The 25893-nt window shown below is 42.6% G+C and overlaps 1 protein-coding gene across 9 annotated transcripts in view; it reads left to right on the top strand.

Annotated features, from left to right (window-relative positions):
• Window positions 1-25893, top strand: part of map7b (microtubule-associated protein 7b) — a 27444-nt gene extending 1551 nt beyond the window's left edge. The window contains exons 1-20 of one of the 9 annotated variants that reach the window (XM_085770810.1): window positions 6210-6638; window positions 11517-11687; window positions 11778-11855; window positions 12791-12954; window positions 13896-14013; window positions 14465-14566; window positions 15041-15151; window positions 16031-16126; window positions 17349-17468; window positions 19127-19296; window positions 20143-20279; window positions 20667-20902; window positions 21593-21743; window positions 21838-21997; window positions 22084-22188; window positions 22278-22328; window positions 22415-22448; window positions 22558-22669; window positions 22770-22954; window positions 23953-25893. In XM_085770810.1, coding sequence (XP_085626936.1) covers window positions 6623-6638; window positions 11517-11687; window positions 11778-11855; window positions 12791-12954; window positions 13896-14013; window positions 14465-14566; window positions 15041-15151; window positions 16031-16126; window positions 17349-17468; window positions 19127-19296; window positions 20143-20279; window positions 20667-20902; window positions 21593-21743; window positions 21838-21997; window positions 22084-22188; window positions 22278-22328; window positions 22415-22448; window positions 22558-22669; window positions 22770-22954; window positions 23953-23963 — 2328 coding nt within the window. In that variant the 5' untranslated portion in view covers window positions 6210-6622 and the 3' untranslated portion in view covers window positions 23964-25893. Of the gene's footprint in view, window positions 1-6209; window positions 6639-11516; window positions 11688-11777; window positions 11856-12790; window positions 12955-13895; window positions 14014-14464; window positions 14567-15040; window positions 15152-16030; window positions 16127-17348; window positions 17469-19126; window positions 19297-20142; window positions 20280-20666; window positions 20903-21592; window positions 21744-21837; window positions 21998-22083; window positions 22189-22277; window positions 22329-22414; window positions 22449-22557; window positions 22670-22769; window positions 22955-23952 lie in introns of those variants that run through there. The other 8 variants (XM_085770809.1, XM_085770808.1, XM_085770814.1 and 5 more) reach the window with 8 other exon arrangements.

The following is a 25893-nucleotide window of genomic DNA, read 5'->3' as shown; positions in this document are numbered from 1 at the left end:
ATGAAAGGTTAAGAATGTACACATTTGTCAGGGAGTTTTTTTCCCCTCTAGATCTGTCTGCTCAGTGAAGTGAAAGGACAAAATGTGAGGTCAAGATCCATAATGATACGGTGTTTCTTGTATTCATGCAGCAGCTCAGATACTAAAAGAAATGGTTTCATAACAAGCATGCTAACATTACCATGCAGCTCCTCTTACTTGAGTTTCCTCACGAATTCCTGTTTCACCTTGAAATCTAGTTTGCAAGTAACACACATCTCCATTTTCTATAACACAGTGCTGCTTTCAGGGCTTTACAGTCCTGCTGCTAACTTAGTATGCATAAACAATCTCCCTCCATATGCATTATTTATCTTATATTCCTATGGTGTGGTGAGCTCTGCAAGATGTGTGAGTCTGACTTTTATGTTGTACATCACGATATCCTACAGGACAATCTGTGACATCTCATAGCCTGTATACTCTGGAGCCAAACACATTTTGATATCTCCTTTCCCATCAGCTGACAAATTAACTCCTAACTGGTTTACTACTACCAGCATGTTGCAAATGTACAGTATTGTAGTTTGTTTCTAATCTCCTTTCAATCAGGATCTTTACTTTCCTCACATTTATGTCTCCTATTTTAATGATAAACATCTTATCATTTCATCCTGTTCATGTATTTGTCCTACAACCGTTTCTTTTCTTTAAAGGAGTTGTATGCAGCCCCCAGCGTTGAGCTCATTGTTGCTGCTGTCGTTTCGGTATATACACAGTAGCACTGTCTGCTGGGAATGGTGAGGTAAAACCTTTACTGCAGGCTGCAGTATAATAGTCACAGCCTCTGTGCATTCACATGAAAGACAATAGTCAGCTTTACCTGAGGTTGGCAGGTTGACAAAAAATAGCTGTTAAACTGTAGATTCAGATTTGGTAAAAAAAAAAAAGAAAGAAAAAAAAAGGTGTAAATGTATCTGCTGTCACAATAGTTCATATGTTTCTGTGTGTCTCATACACACATTCATTAGGTGTGAAAAGGGTGTGTAACCTAGACTATCCGGTTAAAGTCCAAGTGTAGAATTACTCTATCCTGCAGGGACAAAGATCAGATTGCTCTTTGATGACTGTGTGCGTTTGTACAGCATGTGCTCCCTAAGGAGATGAGGCAGCAAATCTTTCCCTGAATTCCTTTATATACTGCATGTGTATATTAGCACATGCTCAGTGTGCTAGTCAGCTCAATGGGTTCTTCTCTCTCTCTCCCTCTCTCAAAAGTTTATGTAAATCGAGGCCAACCATAAGAACAAGTGCACCTGTAAAGTGTTTGTGCCAAGACGGCGCCTATCAGAGGTTGTGTCTGTAACCATTTTGTCACCTTGATGTTTTGCGCCACAACGTCTTAAGTGGCTTTGAGCATTCAAGCTGCCATGCTGTTTGTTTAATCTCCGTGCGTATTTGCTCTGGTAGATGTGAGATAAGCGTGAACAAGTACACAAGTCCAATACAGGTTGTTCAGGCTGGTGTTTGCATTGTTATGGAACCAACCCTCCAATCATGTGGCTTCTAATTACTGTGGTAACTTTCTTGCCCCTTTATTTCCGCCTCCCTTCCGTGGCACCTATACATACTTGAAATGAAAGTAAAGCACAGCACGGGTTACTGCAGCTAAAGATAATTTAACTATCAATTAATCAATTAATTATTTGTTTGATCAATGACATTTGAGGATAATCATGAATCTGGTTGTCCTATGAAACAAAATCACAGTTGCATGACTTCAGTGATAGTTTTATCAGTGAGGAGTGGTGAAAGGGGATAAAAAGGTTGTTCTCCTGTGTGTGTGTTTATGTTTCCTCTTGATTTTTCTTGATTTATTTGTCATTATTAATATGCAGTATTCTGTACTTTTTTCAGTGCTGTTTTCATTGCTTGATTGGGGATGCTCCTGCTATATTAGCATGTATAACAAGCTGAGGATATCCTACTATAGTTGCACATGTTTCATCTTTCCAGCTATAACCTGAATTATTTTGTATTTTCTAATTTGTGCAAATAATAATTGATCACAAAAAACTCATCTGTTCAAGATGGGTCATGAATTTACTATTTAACAAAAGCAGCAAATCCTCATGTGTGTAGAACGTGGAAATGGAGTGGTTGGTATTTTTGCATGATTAATCTTTTCAGCATGACTTCAGTGCTGCTGCAACAGCGCTCTGCAGATTTACTGTAAACGAGGTTCACGGTTTATGCTTATTGCATTTATGTCACCGTGTAAAGACAAGTCAGACATCGACTGGAGGACTTCCATGTTTACTGTGCAGCTGCGCTGTGTCAAATAGCTGATGGCTCTTTAAGTGAGGAATGGGGTGGGGACCTATACCATGTGCTCTATGAACACACCCCTTCTACAGACACTGCTGCTCCAGTGCTGCATTGTTTGGCTTGGTGTGTGCATAGGCGTGTATCCCAAGTTGTGTGTGTGTGTGTGTGTGTGTGCGTGTGTGTGCATGCGCGCACATTTCATTAAAGTGTGTCTGTCCTCTACTCTCTCACTCCTACTCTCCCGCTGCGTCATTGGCCCATGTGCTGCTGTTGTTAGGGAAACCCTTTACCGGTACCGGCTCACCTTCCATCGCTGGATTCTCACTGAATATTTTAACAATCCTGCCGCTCTCTGTTACCCACATATCAGTGGGCCTGAGTCTGTATAGTGTGTGTGCTGTATGGCCTGTGCTTGCGTGATACGATTTTTTCTTTCTTTTTTTTGTCAAGTTTGCAGAGTAGACCTGGCAGAAGAGAGTTGAGGAGGGAGGGAGAAGGATGGAGGAGGGGGGGCTGCAGCAGCAGCAGCAGTAGTAGTGACAGCAGCATCATCTCTTGAGGAGTAAAGAGAGTCAAGAGAAGTGCAATCCCTCCAGCTCTTGGCCGAGCCATGTCTTGTGGATTAAGTCTTCTTTTCTAAGACAGACTACAAGAGCTCATCCTCAGACTCTGTCGCACTCTGTGTCTCTTTCACGCTCCTCTCTATGCCTGGCACTGCCATCGCAGGCAGTATGGACATGGCACAGTGAGCTGCTCTGTTTGCCTCATTCACACTCTCCCTCAGCATCGCTCTCTACTTTATTCTTTGCTCATCACCTTGCTCTTTCTCCCCTTTCCCTCCTCATCTACTTCATTTGAACTCCTCCACCTCTCTTGTTCTGTCCTCCCATCCTCTCCTCCACCCTGTCTTCTTCCTGCTGTCTCAGACACAGAGCTGCAATGTGCAGCTAGAAGAAAATAGCTGTTAGCATTAGCTACGAGCAACTGGCTATCTATTTCTTCACTGAGAGGAGAGGGCGGCTCTAAGGGGTGACCCTGTTCCCGTCACCAACCGACCGCTGCAGGGTGGGATGGGCAGGGGGCTGGGCGAGTTAGCCAGGGGCTCGTGGGTTAGCGACGGGGCAGGCCATGCCAGAGGGTAAAGGACCAGGACCAGGAGGAGGAGGAAGTGGTGCAGGTGGGTGCTCGCGGGGCAAGTGGAAACTGAGGAAAGGAGGCAGCCGCTCAGCCATCCCGGCGCTCTTCACCATCACTGAGGAGGAGGAGGGGGAAAAACGAAGAGGTGCTAGCAGGAGGAGGAAGAAAAAAGGTACAGCGGGGAGAGGAGAAAGGGGAACTTAGAGTGGAGAGAGTGCAATGAATTTGACCGCTTGAGTACTTTTTGCTGTTGAAACTGCTAAATTGTGTGTTTGTGTGTCTGCGTGTGTGTGAATGAGGGCATGAATATCTGGGACAGAGAGGCTACTGGGGCAGAGGGATGGTTAACATCTCTCTGGAGAGTCACAGCAGCGGACGATTAGGAAAAGATCTGAAATTGTGGGGCATTAAAGACACGTGATTGTATCTGATTGTGAATTATTGAAGCAAGAACTTTAACAAGGAAAGAATTGTTTTACATTGTGTGCGTGCGTGCGTGTGTGTGTGTACTGTTGACAGATGTAGAGCAAAAGACGTCTCAAGCCATCATCGTGCTCAGCCATCCAGAGACAGGTGGCTGACAGGTCTGATGAGAAAGCACAGTTTGTTGTGCCTGTGTGGGTGTGTGTGTTTGTTTGTGTGTGTGTGAAGGTGTGTAGAAACCAGCTGACAAAGCAACATCAGGTGAACACAAGGGCAACAGATGAGAGTGAAGATGGTGTCCACTCGACGCGTGTGTGTGGTTTTAATGCATCAGTGAGCAGAGCAGTCAGTCAACAGGATGGCGTCTGCAGCCACAGCTGGTACAACTGTGCAACACACTTTTAACTCTTCTCTTGCTGCTCTTGTGTTTCAAATGTTAAACACCCAACAAACGACATAAGACTTTAATCGTTGTCATTTATTTGTTCACTTTTTCAATCAATCTTTCATTTGTACCTTCTTGTTGTGATATTTCCAGGGACAGGTGGTCTCTTGAACCTGTTTCTATCTGATTTCAGATCAGATTCTGAAGTCTAAGTAGAAAACTAAGGGGTTCTTTATGGGTATAATATCTTACAGCCCCTCAGACCTGACATAACATAACATGACATAAACATGTGATTTGGTTGATTCAATCACAAGTAGACAGCTCCAAGCACATCATTCAGTTCACATACGACACAGAGAGAGAGAGTGTGACAAGAGGATGGCGGGCTGCCACAGATCAACAAAAGTGTGGGGAACACTGTGACAAGTGTTAAAACTGACAAATTAGAAAGCTGCAGATGACCTCAGTTGAGTGGATAGTCCTACAGTGTGGCCAAGGGATACATTTGCATTCACACTTACGTGGCCTAAACCACCTCTGAATGTGGTCTTGAGTGACTGCATCCTCCATACGACTCGGATGCATTCAGAACTGTTCTCAGAGCTGCGTACTTGTGATTGAATTACTTGAGATAAATGTTAACACCGGGTCTGAACAGGGTCTTTGGAACTCGTGGGTGTCAGGGTTTGGACAAACACGGGTCGACTAGCGAGAAAGAATTGAGCTCTTCAGGCTCCTTCAGGTTTGGTAGCACACTGCTGCTCTGAAAACAGTCAGCAGAGATTGTTTCTACCATTGTCTTCCTTTCATTGATAGATTCTCTCTTGGTTTCGGTGATATCAGGTTTATTTGAAAAACAGATTTACTGAGGAAGAGTCAGAGACAGAGAAGCATGACAAATGTTGTCACATGATTTACACCCATGTTGTTTTAACCTCAGTCATTGCAACAATACGTGCGCTCAGGCTCAGCTATAGTTTTACACTCCACAAAACTAACCCGACTCCATCTAAATTATTTGTGTCTGCACAAACAAGATAACACAGGAGTTGGTCTAATTTCTGAATAATCACATCCCCTTTTAGTGCAAGACATGATTCTCATACCAGGGGTTTTGCAGATTCCTCATGGGACGAGCAGGCATGTGGAGCTCACTTAAACCATAAATAATAGAGGAGGATAGACAGAGAGATGCCTGCCCTCATTCATTCTGTGTTCTCTTTCATTTATAAAGATCAGTAGGTATATGAGGTGAAAAAACATGGCTTGATCAAAAAATGTTGGGCTGGATAGATTATCTAATTTGATGAACCGAGATGAGGATGAGATTGAGTTTTGATAACAGTGGTTGAGGAAAAGTGCTTGTTGCTAATCCTTAATCTGAATGTGACATTTTAAATCAATTTGCAAACACCAAACTGGAATCAATGATAGGTCACTAAACAAAGTTGTGATGAATATTACACTTTCTTAACTAAGGCAACATATCCATATGGGATGGCAGGAGTTTCTGTTATTCATGTGTCTTTTTTTTTTTACCAAACATGTTGTCAGAGGCCGTAGCAGGTGATGACGCCTGACATTGCCTCCATCTTCTGGGCTGAAACCTGGACCTGCAGTGTCCAATCATTGCAGCCTAATGTGCTGAAAAGTAGCAGCCACCCTTCTTGCACCTGTTATCCAGGCCTGAAAGGCCTGTGCTGGCTGGAGCTTAGCGTTTAGCTTAGCATTAGCAGCGGCTAATCCTCTCAGGCTGCAGGGGAGGTAGGAGACACAGCGTGCTTGCCTGCTACCCACTGGCCTGGACGGCACAGCATTAATCGCTAACTCTGACCATTTAATCTGACTGCCAATGAATGCAGATAGATTGGGGGTGGGGAGCACACACACAAACACACACACAGACACAAACACACACACACACTAGCATGAGGGAGGGAGGGCCAGATTAAACAGTCACACTCTCCCTATGTCTCACTCTCTGTCTCTTTTACACACACATACATATACACGCACACACACGGACAAAAGGATGGGGGTTGGAGAGTCACCACAACCTGTCTCACACTCAGTCGGCTCTCAACAACAGGGACGCCGACTACAACTGACCTCTTGCTCTGTCTCTCTTCCTGCTTTCCCCTTTACTTCAGAAACGGTAGCGCTTTGGGTGGTCCCTTTTTCGGTTGTTTGGAATTTCATCTTTTCGCTCTTCCTCCACTCAGTTGCACCATGGACTTTGGATTTGAGCTTATCTTGCCTTGTGTAGGATGTGTTCAGGAAGTAGGAGCATTGATTTTGGCCCTTTGGTCTGACTAGTCGAAGTTGGAGTTCAACAGGTCCTGTCCTGGGATCGACTCTCCTGGAATCATGAATCAAAACTCAGGTAACAACTTGTGCCGAGACATTGGGACTTCTGTAGCTGTCATTGATAAATCATTACAGGAAGAACAGGATGCATGGTGGCAATGAACATGAGCACAGTGCCATCTGAAGGTTTCATGATAGTTTTGCTTTTGCTTTTGCTTTGTACCCCGGCACACTGGATTTAAAATGACAGTTACCATGAGATTAAAGTGCTGGCTCGAGCCCTGTATTGTTTACTCAATAGGGATTTGAACGACCCTAAATGACCTTAAAGCCATTGCTTCATTTGGATGTTGCCTTAGAGTGGGGACAGTCTCTTTATGGTTACAGTTTGTCCAGTTTTTCCCTCAATGCTGTCGCAGCTTGTTTTCTATTAGTATGGTGCAGTTTCCACATTTTTTGGTTGAAAGTAGGTTGGAAATACTGTATGGTGACAGCTCGTGTGACAACATGGCAAAAAAATGGTCGGGGTTTATTAGAGGTTCGCAGGTGGACTTCTGTGGACAGGATAGAGCAATATAATTGAAATTGACTTTGATGTGTTTGCAAAGGCTGTTAAACAGCTGTCTAGTGTGCACAAGCTGCTATTTGAGGTTTGTTTGTTTAATGACCTCTACAACAGATGGATGAACCTACTGTATGAGGCTGTTCTGCAGAAATAAACCCAGCCTACACTATTGAAACATCACATGATGGTGTTTTAGGAGGCGATGCTCCTGTGTATTTTTTTATTTTTTTAATAAGACACCCGGTGACTGCAGTGATCAAGGCAAAATGCAATGTAGCTTATAACTTGTAACTTATAACTTTTTGCCTGTGGAAAACATGATGCTGACAAATGAAAAGGCAGAAGACATTTTTTTATTAGGTTAGCTTCTCCTTTTGTGGATGTTGAACCTTCACATAAAAGGGATAATGTGAACCATGAATACAATATGTTCAGGCTTCATGCAGCATTCAGGGGTTTGCACATGGCGGAGAAGCTTCATTAACCACAAGCCCTAGATCAGTCCTAGTCCAATCATGTATCCACTCCTATCTATAAAGCTTTATTTCTTTAAGTAATTCCCTCTGTAGGGTAATAGTATAGCCAAACTAAGACCCAATGCTGCCTTGATCTGCACATGGCCTCATTTGCATCTCTGAGCCACATGATGCCCTTTGACCTCAGCTGACCTCTTGTACATACAGGATGACTTCAGTTGACCGCTTTCTACTTATTTGATGGGCTCTGTCTGGGAAAGTGTAAAGTCAAACTGCACTCCATATCCATCAACTTGTTTTCAGCTGAAGGACACTTTTCACATGTGAATTGATATCGTCAAAATCGCAGGACAGTGATATGGGTTTCATGATTTTTGATGGTGTTGCGTCACAACATTACAAAATCAGATTATTATTTTTGAACAGTGCAGAGCAGCAGCTTGAAAATGGCTTGGAAAAGACTGCTGGTTAATATGTAGTCTTAAATATGTAAATGAGAACAGCTACAGTGAATTCATCTGTATAAAAGCACTGTGTATGTGAGCACAGAGAGTAGAAGACTGTGTAGAACATCGCTGCAGGGTTATTGATGTGAATGTTCGCTGTATATTCTGTTCCTCGTAATGTAACACAAGGTCAAGCATATCTGCACACACCAATACTGTACACTCCAGGCATCATCAGTCTCCCCATAATAAAGACACAGACATGCTACTCACAGTGGGTGTTTTATCGAATACAAACATGCAAAATCACCTCTGACATGGCTTCACTTGACATTCTTTAACATACTGTAGTTTATCAGTGTGTGTCATATGCAAACAGATTGATAAGGGGACATTTGGCTGTCATTCAAATTTCACTGGTAAGCTATTAAGAGTAATGTGAATTTGGGCCACATATTACAGCACCTTGCACACTTACTGTACGTTGTACACTTAATACACACACCTGTTGTCATCACTATTTTTTTCTTGATGTTATCATATTACTGCTTCTCGCTGCAGTGAGTCAAGTTTCCCACAAGAATCGTTTACAGCCAGACCCTATGGAAGTGGGTAATGGGTATTATGTTGTGTTAAATGGGTAGTGAATCATTTCAGTACTAGATGTATGCACACACTGTTGTTTTAAACACAATTTGATACATTATGAGTTGCTAGTCGTCTTTATTTGTGAATGCTACAAGTTCTTTTCATTATTTTTTTCCACCTGTCTTGATCTCTTCTGCCATCTTTGTGTTTCTGGACCAGGCTTTTTATTTTATTTTATTTTTTATAACTTTATTTGTGTTGGTTGAAGGTGTTTCCAGGTCTTTCCAATGAAGTGCTCCAATCACTAACTGTCAAATTAAGGAAGTTACCCCTGCCCTCTGCCTATCAGAAAATCTACTACACCATCCTCCAGAAGTTACCTTTCATGAAATGAGCTTCCTCTCTTGTCTTTCTGATTAATGGCTATATGACCTCTTATTCAACGTTTTTCTTATTTATGCCATTATTGTACGTAATGCAATGCCCATTCACAAATTCCCAGTTCAATATTTGACTGCAGGATATTATCCTCCTCGGTCAAAGAGCCAATCTTTTGTTTGAGGAAAACGATTTGAGGGGAAGGAATAGCTAGACTAGACATTATTGTAACCTGGCCCAGCCGTGCCTTTCCTGTTACAACAATAGCCATTATGAGAGCAGTTCCAAGGCCCGGGTGCACCTGAGGCAGGGTAGGCCTGTTAATACATGTGTACACACACCTCTATGTAGCTGTCCCATAGACTGTGACATGCAATACCTCTGCAGCGGTGACCTCATGTCTTTGTCCAGCATGTCCTTTGTCACTTAACGTAAGACAGCTGAATGTGTCAGGGTGGAGACGGTAGCCTATCAAACGTTTGGATTCATATTATTTTCTGCAGCAACACAAATATCAAATGCAGAAATAAGCAAAATTCGCAATATCTCTGTACCTGAGTAAAACTCAGCCTTAAAATCCAGAAATAAGCTTATAAGTGTACCTTGAGTTAAAAATCATTAGATTTTTAAAAAGAGAAAAATAAATGCTTGGTCCGTAGAAGGCTTTTATCTGTTCACAGTTCGGTATTAACTGCACTTTAGTTTTAGTATTAGATGAGATATAAAAGTACATCCATTGAAATGCAAAGTGCACTCAAGTGTGTTCATCAAGGCACAAGAGAATCCACTTCTAGCATTGGATATGAAGTCTCTGTGCTTTGTTCCTGTCCTCCGCTGGCATCATTAATCGTCCAACTGAGGTGACATGTCACTGAAATGAAGAGATAAAGAAACCCTGTAGGAAAGAGGAGAGAGCCAGAGAGAAATGTGGACTAGGCTGCGTGGCCTGTGCTATTTCAGGTAGAGGCCATCTGTTTTAGTTTGTCAGTTTAGTCTGGATCAGGGGGACAGATTTAATTTGGTAGTCAACTTTCTGGGACAGATCGGTCTCTGTGGGGACTCCACTCGCTTTACTCTTCGCCACACACGCACACACAAAGGAGCAGTTAATTTTTTAAAAATATTTTGCACATCCACCTCTGTATATAGTGGGAATTCCTTAAACAATCGTGTCAGTAAATTATTCTATTAATAATGTAATCTTTTGCCATCCTAATGCTGTTTGTCCTTGTCTCCTTGACTAATCGAGCCAACCTTCCATTCCAAAGCACAAAGGCATGTGCATGTTTTCATTTTGGCACATTTGGGGCAGGCCCATCTGCTTCTGCATAAAGCCCAATGTTAAGCTCTGTGTCTGTGTCCAGGAGGCTGACCTGAAAGTGCTGAGTCACCCTGAGCCTGATAGTGCCATTAATCAATAACCCAGCGCTGCGGGACCACTGCAACACACTTGGAACATTTGAGAATACAGGAAATATGTTATATATAGATTCAACCCATTTTGTTCCCTGACTGACTCTGACTGCACTGCAGAGTTCGACAGCGCTGCAGAGAGAGCAGGTAGATGGTCAGGTGGTCAAAGCCCTCTGAATGCGTCTGTGTCATTCACATAGTTTGTCTAGTGCAGCTTCTCTTTTACTCGCATCATGCTTTTTTACTTTACTTTACTTTACTTTATTTGTTTTTTTAGTCGGGACAATGCATATTAATGGACAGTGAGTGCAAGAGTACCCACAGTAAATACACCGGATTTAGCACATGTGCTAAATTACATCCGTAGTCCCCAAAACAATACAACAATTAACATAAAAAGTCCATAAAGACGGAGGACCAGTAGATAACAGAAAAAGTACATTTACATAGTTACAGGAGGGTTGGACATGATTCTTTGAATTGTAAAAAAATATATAATCTATATAGCTGCGATTAACATGATTCATTGAAATATAAAAAAATATATATCTATACAGTTGCTTGACATGATTCGTTGAATTATAAAAAATATATTTTAGACTTCACATGTCTTCATACAGCACATATCACACACACACACACACACACACACACACACACACACACACACACACACACACACACACACACACACACACACACGGCTAGTCTGTGTTTTGATCTTAAGGTCACTACTCAAAACCTTATGCATGACTTTTAATCTCACTAACTCTCAAGTCTGGTCACAAACTAACTAGTAGTGTAACACTATGACCCGATGTATTATATGTAAGTGAGGATGTAAGGTCTCTATAAATAGATGTGCCACAAAAAAGAGGTAAAAAATCAATCAGAAAAAAGAGATGGAAAAAGTATTGAACAAATGACGCACAGTCCACTGTACAGTACGCTGACTACTGCTATTAGTTTGCTGGAAATGGATTTGTGATGCATTCAAGACCATGTTTGCAGGTGAATGGTATTTGCGTGTACATTCAGTAGAGTTTTAATTTGGTATTAACACACTATCCTTGTTCTTTCTTTCCCAGCGTCTTACTCCCAGTACCAATCGGAAGATGGCACAGTGTCTTCAGCCACCCGGCCGGGCTCCTCCGGCTCCGGACAGACCTACACTCCCACCGTGACCCCTACCCCGACTTTGACCCCCAGTCGCACCACCACCAGCAACAGCCCCAGTAACAATGCTGCTACCAAAACTGGTAAGTCCCAACTGGTTTCTGTCTTCTTCGGTCTTTAAGCCGAGCTGCAGACGAGTTCATTCTGCTGTTTAACTGTTGTTTATGCCGCAGACTCACTGCTCTTTAACAAGATTGACGAGAGACAGAGGCTGGCCCGCGAGCGCCGGGAGGAGCGTGAGAAACAGAATGGTGTGTATTCTTTAGCTGTGTGTGTGTGTGTGTGTGTACACTTGTGTGTGTGTGTCACACAGTAGACTGTACAAGGGGCTTTAAATGCATCCCTCACTGTTTTTTGTCCTCAGTGCAACATATCATGACCCAACTTGGTTGGTAGTTGTACCGAGGTGCTTGTTTCTCTGGCTGGTTACATAAAGTCTTGGCTGAAGCCCGGCACCCCCGTTGCCATGGCACCCATGTTACATAATGGGTCAGGCCATGGGACAGGTTTTAGGAAAGCTGGTGTCTTGAATGCATGTTGTTGTATGCATGTGTGTGTGAGTGATATACCGCAGCAGATGTGTTTTTTTAGGGAGTCGTGGCTTGTTCGTGTTTGTATGTTTCTGTCACTGGAGTGTGTTTTTTTTTCCTTTATTTATTTTCAAAATCTTTTTTTTTTCTCTTTTCATTTTATTTTGAATTTTTTTTGTTTATAATGCTAATCAAGATATATTAATGTTTCTTTTGTTTGTTATGCTTTGCTATTTGTGCAATTGCTTTTATAGGTGAGGTTTAAATATAAGCCCGTAATGGGTTTCTACCTCACCCGCACATGTATTTTTTTCAATTTAATTGTTTGCTTTTATTGTTGCTTTTATAATCGTGCAAATAAACAGAAACATAAACATAAACCATTGTATTGTACTGTACAGTGGTCATACCTCTGGCCCCAGCTGAGGGACAGAGGGATTTTCTTTGTGTTGAGAGAGCTAAAGCCTAATCACATGATCAACAGCTGACCCATCACACTGCTGCTATAAGCCTGTGTGTATCCATGTGCCATGTGTATAGTATATGCATCTGATTATATGCACTCGTATGATTTCTTGACTTGTGAGCTCATTTCCAACACATGTGCATGAAGTCAATGTTAACCGTGTGTGCATTTGCATCATGTCATGTCACAGCCGTCAAAGAGGCTCAGTGGCAGGCGCGCGAGGAGCGGGCCAAGCAGCACTATGAGAAGCAACTGGAAGAGAGGAAGAAACGACTGGAGGAGCAGAGGACGAAGGAGGAGAAAAGACGCGCTGCCGTGGAGGAGAAACGACGACTGAAACTGGAGGAGGACAAGGTACCGACACACACACACACACACACACCTGTGCATCCAGATTCATTCCAGCTTTACTTCAGCACACATTTATACAAGCTTCTCAGCCCCAAATCTGAGCTCAGCATAATTTCCTCATATTTTCATGCATCATCTCCTACTAATAATATCCACATAAGCCGGCTAATAGATATCTCTCAAGTAAACCATTTACACAGTCTCAGCCTTTTCCTCCTCACTCAGTTGGAGTTTGAACTTCCCTGCTATCCCCAGCCTGCACATTTATTCCCAGTTTTTACTCACTCACGTTGTCACAGACTGTCAGAGTGTGGTTTCATGGTTAGAGATTAAGAATTGAGAAGAGCACCTGGCTGAATTAAATTGGCTGTCAGTCAAAGAGAGACTACACGAAAATAACAAACAAAACACTGTTGTTATCCTGCTGGAATAAGAATAAGAAGATTTTTAAGGTTGTAACATCTTACGGGAAATATTTCTGCTCTATTTTAAGTGAAAAAGTGGGAAACTTTGAAGAGAGTCAGGTGTAATGTTCCTATAAATGATTTTCTTGACAGTGTCTTGGATTGTCGGCACTGATTAGGTCATTGTCATTATAATCTTGACATGTGCTTACTCATGTGTAGCGCTGACGTCTTACTGTTGTAAAACGCAGTTTGGAATGGGGGTTTTTGCATTCCTGGATACTACAAACTGTCGGTACTATTTTAAGATGCACAGAGTTGTTTTGTTTTCATTTTGAGTGCCTCATAATTACAAGTTTGATTCTATCTGTCAAGTACTGGTACAACTGGTACGCACAAAGCACACTGCACGACTGTAGACTAAACAAGTCCATTCAGAGTAACAAAGTGCTCCACTGTGGCAGCGCTATCGACGTGTTAGGATGCTGTTTTTGTTTCTCTTGAATGCCGATTATGTGACCAGTGTTGTTGTGTCTGAAGATTCGTCACGAGGCGGTGATACGCCGGACGTTGGAGAGGAGTCAGAGGACCAGACCCAAGCCCAACCGCTGGTCGTGGGGAGGGGCTCTGCACACAAACACTCCCAGCACACCAGCCGGTACTTTGACACGTCACGCAACCCACACACACACACACACACACACCACACAGCACTCTCCCACAGTCAATACAGAGGTAAAATTCTCAATCCACACAGGTGGTGTGAGAATGATCAGTGCTATCAGGTTTACTGGGCACTTATCTCCCTGTTGTCTGACAGCGTGCCTCTTGTGTAAATATGTCTGCCTGCCTCTGCGTGTCAGTGTTGTTCTGCCATGTTTATATTTGAACTTTTCAGATCCGCTGCCCTCTGTTGTTACTGCTGACTCACACCCTGCTCTACCTCTCTGCCTCTCCCTCCCTCACTCTCTCTCTCTCTCTCTCCCCCTTATTCTCCAACTCAACCTCTCCCCGACTCACTCTTCTCTCTCTCTCTCACCCTCGCTCTCGGATCTCCCTCCTCTCTGCTCTTTGTTTCTCTGCCATTGTCCTTTCCCCTCCTGGTCCAGGTTTTGTCGAGTCGGCTTTCCTCTATCCACTCGACCTTGCTGGACTGGAGCACATGCAGGGTGCTTTCAGTCTCTACCGCAGATACGGAATGACCTCCCAATGTGAATATTATAGCACAGTGTCAGTTAGCTGACTACTGTAGTGTTAGACCCCTGACATTAGCACTGCAAACGTACAGCCCTATATATATATATTTTTTTAGCACACTGGCTTTAGTGTAAATGTAGGCCAATGTAAATGGCATGATTAGTATTTGTTGTTTTTACCTGCATGTAGCAATCCAGTTTGTGACATGAAGTTAAATGCTGAAACACAGGATCATTCATTCAAACCACCGTAGCCTCTCTTTTAGATGAATTGAGACCCATTTAGCAACTAATTCATATTTTGATATTTGTCCCCTTTTTAGCAACATAATTGTAGTTTTTTTTTTCATTTCTAATCTGATTTAACCAACACTCATAGATTAGATGGCTCTTTCCAGCTCTCTCTCTTTCTCTCTCCTTTCTGTCTTTAAGTTGCTCCCTTCAATAACATAGCATTAATTTGTTTTTGTTGTGCTGCTTGTTTGTCAGATGCTGACAGGCGGTCAGTGTCCACGATGAATTTATCCAGACATGCAGACCCTATCATTACCAAGCGCCTCTCCTCCTCCTCTGCCACACTCCTACACTCACCAGACCGAGGTAACGGAGATGAGCGGTGCACCCAAACAGCAATATTTGTTCGTGACATTATTCATTTGTGATGATGGACCACCTTTGGCTGAATCTTTATGTCATGTGTGTCTGTTGTGAGCTTGGTCTTGTAACCACCTGTTGTTTTACTCAATGATATTTAGGAATACAGTGACACTGGGGAGAAATAAAAAAACACTCATTTACTTTTTCAAAGATCAGTAGTCCTCGTTGCTCTACAGGCAGGAACTACAAGCCTGTAAGTGAAGTTGAACTTGAAGTGAAAGTGAACTTACCAGCACCCCCTAAGTTTACTACACAGACAAAGGTTTAATACATAAAACTACACATTCCTGTCACATTTGAGCACTTGTATGGATTACAAAAACAATAGTAACTGATAACTTGGTGTTTGCTACCTTCACGCAGCATATCTGGCTAGCTGATAACCAGGCTAAGTGTTTATCTTGGTTATCGGTTAATCGGCTGCTGGTTGTAGCTTCATATGACACAGACAGGTGTCATTCGTCTACGGACAAAAGAATTGAACAGAATTCTCAAAATGTTCACCTATTCTTTAAAGTAGTGGATCTCAAACTGGCCCGCCGGGACCTCCAGGGGTTCTTGAAGGGGTTCCTGGCGGTCCCTAGCAAAAGAGAGAAATGTATTTTTTTCATAATTCCAACCATAAGTAACACAATGACATGATGTATGACTTTTCTTGTCGCTGGGTTTTAAACATGTTCTGTAATCATACATCTAAAAGCAAAAACTGTTTCAGACTGAGGCCCATGGTCAAATTTGTGTCAGTGAGAACTGCTGCTTTAAAGTTAAAATTGTGAATGTTAATTCAACATTAGTTATATATTCTTTGATTTTTGCTGACAGGCTTAAAGATGAGAACAACTTCCACTCCTGTCATTAGCAAAGCTCAGTCCAAACCTCGCCTACACCAGGGAAAGACCACCCAGCACAAAAATACAGGTGTTTTCTGGGAATTTTTTGGCAACTTGTCCTTTCATTTTTATTTTTACATTACACACTTGGTTGCACAGCAAAAAAGATAATGGGCTGGAAACTGTTAAGGAATTCCTATAATAAAAAATAGTGGCCACCCTGTACTGTATAATGTTTCAGTGAATTAAAAAAACAAAACATGAATGCTCCTTTAATGGAATATGTAGCTGAACAGTCTTTAGCTTTTTTGGGACTAAGTTTTGATGCCGATGCTCTTTTCTTGCAGAGTGATGTGATCTGAGATTATATTAAATGCCCACATTCAGCTCACAGAACGCACTGCATATGCATGTGTTTGCACTTGTGTGTTTCATCAGAGGGATCAAGATTTTTCTCCCCCCCCTCTGGCGTGACCCCTTTCTCTAATCCTCTGTAGGATAATCTTTTTGTTTTTGTGGGAACACTGTATGCCGTTTTTATCCTGGCTGAAAAATCAGCACCCACTTTTCCACCAGGGGACGGACGGACACGTAAATAGAGACACCGACGAGTCGCACTCGAACAGACACCGTGAGAAACGCCCCACATTTAACATGAACGCTCAAACCACATACGACTCAAGAGAATTGTGTGCATTGGAGACTCACTCCTTTGTACAGTTTCCAGCCCAGTTGTATCTTTTGTCTCTCTCTGTGAAACCTGAACCCTTGTAACTCTGCTTCATTATCACAGCAATCAGTGCTGCATGTCTTTTGCCTGATAAACTGTCCTTTGTCTCTTTTAAGTGGCAAATCAGGTTATCATAAAGACTAATTGTTGCATCATTCCTACCCAGGTACCAAGGACTCTGCATGGTCAAATATCGTATCTTACCTGCTTAAATGCTTATGCCACTTTTTGAATTATCATTTTATTTATTGGTTAAATTACCCTCTGGCCTGTTTATTTGAATGCTGTCCTCTGTTTTTCGTTCTTGGTTTGTGCTTCGCTTCAGGCCGTTTGCTTCTTCTCATAATTCACAGTTTGGTGCATGCAGGTGTAGGTGTAACACAACAGCCTGTGCATGGTTGTGACTTCCCTTCAGCTCTCGCCTACACTGCTGTGCAGTGTGAGCGAAGGAGCTGGTACCGACGTTTGTAATTATGCATCATTTATAATCTACTTTGACTGACTTGCTTCGGGTAATCAGTGGGCGGCTAATAGCTTTAGTTGTTAACAAACCTCAAATGTTACGTATGTGTGTGTTCAGGCCTGCGCCGTCTTCCATTAACGCCATGGGAGAGCAATGTGGTGAACCGCCTGCAGCAGCCAACGCATTCCTACCTGGCCCGCAGTCGCAGTGCCATGAGTCTGTCTGGAGACCAAACAGGTATCACACATCTCTCATAGGAGACCCCTCACCCCCCCCGCATGGTGAAGAGACTGAGTCACACAGAGGATGTTTATGAACACACACAACTATAAATCACTGCTTGTAGTGCTCATAGAATTTATGCTGTTTATATATCTGTCTCTCGGCCAGAATAGTTTCAGATGTTAATCAGATTTGGCGATACTTAAAGCATTATACTGTCTGAAACTTTCTGCACCAGCCTGTATCAGGCACCTAATGCTGGCACTCACACACATAAACACACACACTACACAGAGGTCTAAACATGTGAGCTGATCAGGAAGTATTACCCGTCCTCTGTTGTGACCAGTGAGTTCAGTTGAGAGAGTTTGTGTGTGTGTGTGTGCATGCATGCGTGTGTTTGGTTTGAATGATGTCATCTCAATTGATAAGGAAAGGTATTGAAACATTGTTGAAGTATTTCTTTAAAGCTGTGCAGAAAAGAAAATTGAATTTGAGCCCACTCTGGGTCATAAAATTAGTGTAATAACTCATCTATCAGACGATGTAGGCCAAATTTTGTGCAAAATTCTATTTTTGATTAAATCCGGGATGAAAGTGTGGTATTTTTTTTTCGCATTGGATAATGCAGGCGCACGGATTATACGTCAGCCTGCTCACGATTCATCAGCCACTGATATTGGATCCGTCATCCGTCAATCAAATGTCTGAGACAACACACACACACCGAGCTCGGTCTCGCCCCAAGCTTTGAATATCCCGCCCGCTCGATAACGACCAATCAAATTTGTTTTCCTTACTCGGGTAAACTTGTGCGGCACCTCGTGACAACTCGACGCGACAAACAGGACAAACAGCCATTTCTGTACACCTTAAAGTATTGTGAGTTACCTAGTTCACTACTTTTCCTGACATTTACAGCATCTTGCAGTTGCCCAGCAACTCTGCAACTTGTTTTTTCTCTGTTTTGTGTTTTTGAATGAATATTCTCACACATATCACAACCCTGTGACCGGCACACAACACATTCTGCGTTTTTATTTGTGCTCTCTTTTACCCTTTATAAATTTATAAATTGTGTTGTCCATATGTGTGATAATGCACCTGCTGCATGTTTTTCCATAATGTTGCATGCTCAGTTTTGGTGTGAGGTGTTGGGTCTACTGTGCCTGGTACTAGTGGTGTATTCTGACTGGGTGACAAAGTAGAAATGCTTCCACCACTGGGACATTTTTTTTTCAGGAGGGAGTGGTTTACCAACCCTCTCTTATCTGTAGATACGTCAAGGTACAAATCAAATGATTTTTTAACCTGATCAATCAGACCCACTACATTTTTCTCTTTAAAAGCCTAACACCAATAGACTTTCTATAACCTACAATGCCCAAGTGATGGTCGCACTATGTTAACAGCCGTTCTTCCAAGTAGCAGCACTAACGCTTTCTTTCTCTTCTCTTTCTACCAAAACCTCTCTTCATTCCTTCCCGAACCACTTGGCTTCTTCTTTTATTAATTTATCTGACATCCTCCTTGTTCCTCTCTTCCCCTCCTTCCTCATCTTTCGCTCCTTTTTTTTTTTTACCAAACCCTTTACCAATGTTCCATAAACCCACACCAATGCTGTCCCGATCCATTACTGCCTCTCAAAACCCCCGCCTCGTACATCACCGTAGCCATGCCTGTGTGTCCTCGCTCAGTGTCTTGCCACCCCATGGGCTCCATATCCTTCAAGGCCCTGCAGGCGCAGCCGCTCCCTCACTGCCGCAGCCAGGAGAGGAGCCTCAGCAGGGACACGGGCTCGTCCTCCACCACCCCACGCAGGAGGACCACTGGAACCACACAGGTATCTGCACGTGTTTGACTGCACATCTAGAAATAGTCTGTCGTTGTTTAATCTCTATAATTGCTGCCTGATCCTATTTTTCTTTGGTTGGTTGTTTTGTTACAAGTTCAAGCACGTAAGTCCTGCTCTATATTTGCTCCTCTTCCTTGTTTTGTTGGATGATGTTCCAGATCAGTCAGACACAATATATCAGAGTATCTGTCTAATTCTGCTCCACACACACACACTCTCACACTCACACACTCACACACACCACTGCACCCACTGTCCATCTGTCTGCTGCTCTGTCACAGCTTATGCCATTAAGGACTTAGAAGGACGGCATCTTCTGCACACACTGACCCACAGACATATGCATACATGTACCCAGAGACAATGAAGCCATATGCAGTTTTACACACAGTCTATGTTCTATTGTAATGATATTTGTTTTAGTTGGTGCTGTTGTTCATCATCACTGTGATCCTTTTTTTTTTGAGAGCGAGGGTTTGATTTCCTGCACATTAGACTGCTGTTAAAAAATAGAAATGATAGATCGCTTCTTAGTTGATTTTTAATTTTGGAGGTGAAGCAAAGGTTGGAGGTAACGCGCGGCCACAGGAAGGAAGTCTGAGTCTAATCCTGTTACTGATCATCTTCTGCTGCTGTCAGTGGGGCACCTGGATCTGCGCACTTGTCTGTACCACCTGATTACTCTGTCCGTTGCTAAGGATATTTTTTGCAAAGTGCTATTTCGGTGACATTATGTTGGTGGCGTACTTTGCTTCTTATTAAGATGCAGGGGAAAAAAAACCCTCCCACTTAGATTAATAATTTGTTTCCCCTCAATCTCTCCCGCACCATCAGCGAAAGGACCGCGACCACGTCAGGAAGTCATGGAGCAACCTGTCACTCCCACTGGCCCCCATTCTGACTCTGCCCCCCAAACGCTCCTCTTCCCCAACCAAGAAGAACAGCAAAGTGGCAGCACCCTCTCCTGGCAGGTAGGGGAACTGTTCCTCTGACTGCTCCTAAAATAAGAGCACTCACAGGTTTGGCACTTTGTTCCCAATCGCTGCTTTTGAACCACTCCATTCTCATGTACTGTTCCACCTGCTTCCTTAACATGTTATCTGTTACAAACAAAGCAAAAATTACATGCATAACTACCACAGCTTCCCCACACCAAACCTAACAGATCTAAACAACAGGGCCATCACAGGCATTGCAACCTTGTGGACTTTTTTGTTTGTCACATGTTTAGTTATGTCTATAATATGTTGTATAATGTGTGTTTCCCCCTGTATTATCTTCTTGCTCTGTGGTAGAATGTGAAAAAGAATTTCCCTAAAGGGACAATAAAAGTCTAAAGTCTTCATTCCTGCACACAGGCCTCCACAGAAGACAGCGGGGCGTCCTCCGACCCCGAAGCTGCTGAAGTCCCCTGGGACGGAAGACCCCGGTAACCTTCGTCCTGTCAGAGTCACACCCGAGAGCCCAAACCCCCCAACGCCCACCAGGGCCCAGGAGGACGAGGAGGAGCAGGTCCTCAGTCCTCCTCAGCCTCGACCTCAGCCGCTGGGCCAGAACAAGACCTCTAATGAGCCGACACCAGCAGCGACCAGCGGTTCGTTCCCACCCTCCAACCACGTTCACATTCTCATCCTCATGCAGCCTTGATGATTACCAGTTTTTTATATATATACAGCTCTGGAAAAAAATAAGAGACCACTTTCACAAATGTTTCTTAAAAGCATATTGTCTCTCATGTATGACAGTCATTCTTTTCTTTTCTTTTTTAAATACCAACACAAACACAACTCATTCTACTTAATGAGATGCTGATGAGGTCATCACCTGAACCACATCTGGTTTTATAGGAAGATTATAAAAACCACTGCTGGGATTAAACATTGACATTATCCCACAAAAACTGATTTATAAACTCTTCCTGAGTTAAAATATCCTTGCTGTGTTGTTTAGGAATAAATATGAACATGTTTTCTTTGCATTATTATTATTCAAGTTCTGAAAAGACTTGATATTTTTGTTATTTAGACTAGTTAATCATTTTCAGCCAATAAAAGCTCTAAGTGACAATATTTTTATTTCAATTTTGGGAGAAATGTTGTCATTAGTTGTTAGAATAAAACAACATTTTTTAAATTTAATTTTACTCAAACACATACCTATAAATAGTAAAACCAGAGAAACTGATCATTTTGGGAGTGGTCTCTTAATTTTTTTCCAGAGCTGTACATATATATATACTGTATATATATTTTATTTAGTCAAATGTTCATTTATGCCCTTTCAGAGAGTGTAAGCAGCCCTTCAGCCCACAAGCCTTCAGCAGGCACCACAGATCCAGAGGAGGCGAGTCGTATCCTGGCTGAGAATCGACGGCTGGCCCGCGAGCAGAGGGAGAGAGAGGAGGAGGAGCGCCGACTACAGGAGGAGCAAGCAAGGTGTGTGCATCTCTATAGAGAGCAGGCAGATACTGTAATACTGGAGGAGAGCGAATGTGCATCTTTCACTTTGAATCATTTTGCGTCCGTCCAGGTTGGCGAGGGAGGAGATGGCTCGCCGGAAGGCAGAGGAGCGAGTGAAGAGAGAGGAGGAGGCTCAGCGGCAGGCGGAGGAGAGGAAAAGGAAGGAGGAGGAGGAGAAGAAGGCCGAGGAAGAGAGACTTCAGAAAGAGAGGGAGGAGACGGAGAGACAGGTCAGAGGAAACGCAAAACTACAATTTAGACTAAAAAAACCCGTTTAAGAAATCTGCTGATCTCACAACGCAAATGTGTTTGACAGAAAGAGGAAGAGGAGTCACGACAGAGGGAGGAGGCAGAGCGACTGAGGCAGGAGAGAGAGAAACACTTCCAGAAAGAGGAGGCTGAACGCCTGGAGAGAAAAAAGGTGACACATGTTCACAAATACACATGTCGTCTTCATAACAGTCCTTGTCAGAGTACACAGTGTAAAAACTCTTTTTTTTAAATTACCAGCGCCTGGAGGAGATTATGAAGAGAACAAGACGTTCAGACACAGCAGACAAGGTAAAGTCTAAGAGAAACGTGGCATCTGTGGAGAATTGTTGGTATTTTTGAGTCTTAAATTTCCTTTTCTTCTTTCCCACTTCTAGAAGGTCACTCCTAACAGGAATGGAGATAATGGAGGTAACTTAAATGATCTTTTTGTTATCATATATGCATACATTTTTTTAATATTTCAATCTGCCACTATAGTGTTTCTGACTGCTGTGTGTGTGTGTTTTCTCATCACCAGCCTCTCCTTCACCATCTGCAGTGGCTGTGTCGCCGACACACAACAGCAACAGTCGGCAACCTGAGCCCGACCCAAACCCAAGAGCTGCAGCACTGAGCCACTCTGACGAGAGGTAGAGCTGTAGGCCAGCAGCACTGCAAATACGTTACAAACTTCTCACCTTGTTTTCTGTATCGACGTTTTTAAAATTCTCCTTTGTGTGTTTTCTCCAGGGAGAACGGGGAGTTTGAGGAGGTGATCGAACTGCCTTCACATTCCAGGTTGTCTCCTCCTGAGGGAGAGGAGGAGCAGCATCAGCAGCAGGAGGGGGAGAGAGTTCCTGTCGTAGCCTTCAGAGAGAACGGCCTCCTCAAGCCTCTGAGTGGAATGGAGGATTTATCAGCCCAGCAGGGACCAGGTCAACCAGCATCCTCCACTACACCTCCTTATTCCTCTCTTTATACTGTTGATAAAGTTACAGAGAATGTCAGTCACAGTTATTGATCATCATACATAAAAACAATATGATTATGTTGATACTTCTACAAGAACCTTATTTCTCAGTCCTTTGTGATCATAGGGAGCTCTCCGATGTCTGTGACAATTAGCCTGATGATGACTTTGTGATCATATTTATATTGATGACATCAATAGGTTTACATTGGCTTGAGTTCAATTTTTTTTTACAAAATTGTGGTGGTGAGTTTAAAATGTGAAGGCATTTAACATGTAGGGAGGGAGTCTGTGTCAGGATATTTCTGCCCCTAGTGCATTTATTTAAGTTTCCCAACTTTTACTTTCACACACATTTCATACATTAAAGCACTAAATAAGAATGAGTTGGCAGCATCCAAAGGCCCAGTGAAACTATAGGTAAACCTATGTTCTAACTGCTTTTCTGACAATAATTGTTACAAAATGATCACATTTCCTGTTTACCATGTATGCTGCCTGGGTTTTATGTCTCTTTATGCACGTTAGCTTCATTTGTAGTGAGCAATTGGTGCAATTTACATTTAGATAAACATTTATGAATTCTGAGTGTTCTATACTGTTTTTAGTATTATGATAACACCATCACACACATGTGTGTGTGTCCTTAAGTACAATTACATCATCCACTGAACTAACAAAACACTGGAGTAAAGACAAGAGTGTTGCATTTACAGATTTGTTCCATTTAATTTAACTTGAGATGAATCTATTGTGTTTTTGATTGAAAACAGCAGAGTAAATCTACTACTGCACAACAAAGCAGGAAAACAATGCTGATAATTTGATGGGATGTAAGCACAGGTAGCAGCTACCTGCAGGGCGTTTCCGCCTGACGCACCTCCAGCTTAATGAAAATACTATAGGACTGACTGACCTTTACCGCCACTGATGTCTTTGTTTGTCCTCCTTTGTTGCGTTTAGATGTTGCCTGATCCCCCATGAGACTGAGATGTTCCTCACCCAGAGAGACGGGAAGAGAGGTGGTCAACAGAGAGGTGGAGAAACACAGAGCTGATGGACTGAATCAAAGGAAGGACTCACAGCACCGGAGGTTTACTTTCTCACCCGCCCGCCACAGCAGAGCACCGCAGCCATTTCCCAAAGATGGTGTCTCCAAAGATCTCCCCAGCGCGTCTCCAGAGAGAAGTTGCTTTTCCCCTCATCGGACTCTCGGGGGGGAACAGATCGTCTCTCTGTCCGTGACCACGTTTACACTCGGTCACGACGTTTGTTCTGTGTACAGCCCCGACTACCCCTGATTCTTAAGTGAATGTCCTGAAAACCCACGGGAGGGCATTGAACGCCTGTTTAATCTTTTTACTCCCGTGGTGCGTGCGTGAATGCGTGAATGTGTGAATGCGTATGAGTGGGTGACAGACTAATAGCAATGTCGGTGAGATCAGTCATGATACTTGAAGATATTTCTGTAGAACTACTGTAATCAGACTGAATCAGCAATGTGACGTTATAACTGGAACTGGCACGGCCGGCTCAGAATGATAAGGTTTCATTAACGCGTGTGCTCTCTAACTGGAACCTCGTTATTCTCACGTTTCGACTTTTCTTTTGAAATGCTGCAAAAGAGATGGGATGTAGGATTGATGTCAGTGCATGGAGTTGTATTAAGAATACAGGAAAGGCTCATGTGATGTAAAATATATTTTGCTGTGTCTACAGTGTTTAAAACTAGAGGTTATTATTGGGGTGAGGCAGCAGTGTTGGGAGTATCATGGAGTTTAAGTTAAATATTGTTTTCTCAGACAACTGGGAATTAGGGTGTAAACTACAGATTTTCTTGTTTAGTTTTATTTAATTGCTGTACAGATAAAATCTGATTCTTTGTTTTGTCCTCATCCTCGTCTTATCTTTCTGTTCAAATTAAGATGAAAAAAAAAATCTGCTTTGACGTTAACTACTGCCCTTTCCTTTGACTTCTTCACCCCGTTAAACCTACACTGCCACGGAGCAGTGTCGGAGGACTTGTGTGACCTCGTGTTTGAGGTCGTCCTGTGTTCTGTACAAGTGAGCACAAAATGGATGGAAATAATTTACTGGTGATGTTAATTTTGAAATAATCTGATTAATTCGATCTTTTTTTGATTAAGAATTGAAGAAGAAATGCTGCTAATTGTGTTGTTCCTTTGCCTTACTGCATTGTACAGAGAATGAGGTGACTCGTCTACTCAGTCTCACTGAAATGAAAATATGCATTCCCTGTATGAGCTTTGACGTTCTGACCACACACTTACAACTCTTCCTGAATTATGGTAAAGTAGATCATGATGAAATGTCAGATATGGACCGAAGAGAAGCTCTAATGTCAAATAACTGGGTCTCTAACAGTTTTTCTATGAGGAAAGACGAAGAGGTGGGATTCAAGTAAAACACTGGAACTCAACTTTTACACTACCGTGATCCACACCTGCAACTTTTTCACACAACTCCCAATAATGCTGCTGTCTTGGTATCTGGTTCTCATACCTTTGCACTTATAGCTCCCTCTTTGTTTGAAGTCTTGCAGTACCACTGAAATGAAGGAAACTTCAGATTGTCCATATCTGAGTTTTGAAGAGTACATAGCATGCCGTTATCAACATGGTAACTTGACGTAGCTTGCAAAGAAATTGCTTAAACACAAGCGAGATCTCTTGTAAAGTATATTATACATAGATATCCTATAAATTATGTATAAAAGTTGATATATTTTACTAAGACTGACCACAAGGTTTTGAAAACTAATAAGCCCTTTACTTCAGAGGACACAGGGCTGTGGGATAAGATCTTTGAACCAGTGTAAAACTGAAATCTTTGTACAACTGTTCCAGCTGAAATGTTTGGCAAGAAAATAAAACTTTGAATTGA

This window comes from Trachurus japonicus, chromosome 24 (genome assembly GCF_045865225.1).
Source record: "Trachurus japonicus isolate A0001 chromosome 24, Traja_1.0".
Classification (NCBI taxonomy): Eukaryota; Metazoa; Chordata; class Actinopteri; order Carangiformes; family Carangidae; genus Trachurus; species Trachurus japonicus.
This window is presented reverse-complemented; position numbering and strand designations above follow the sequence as displayed.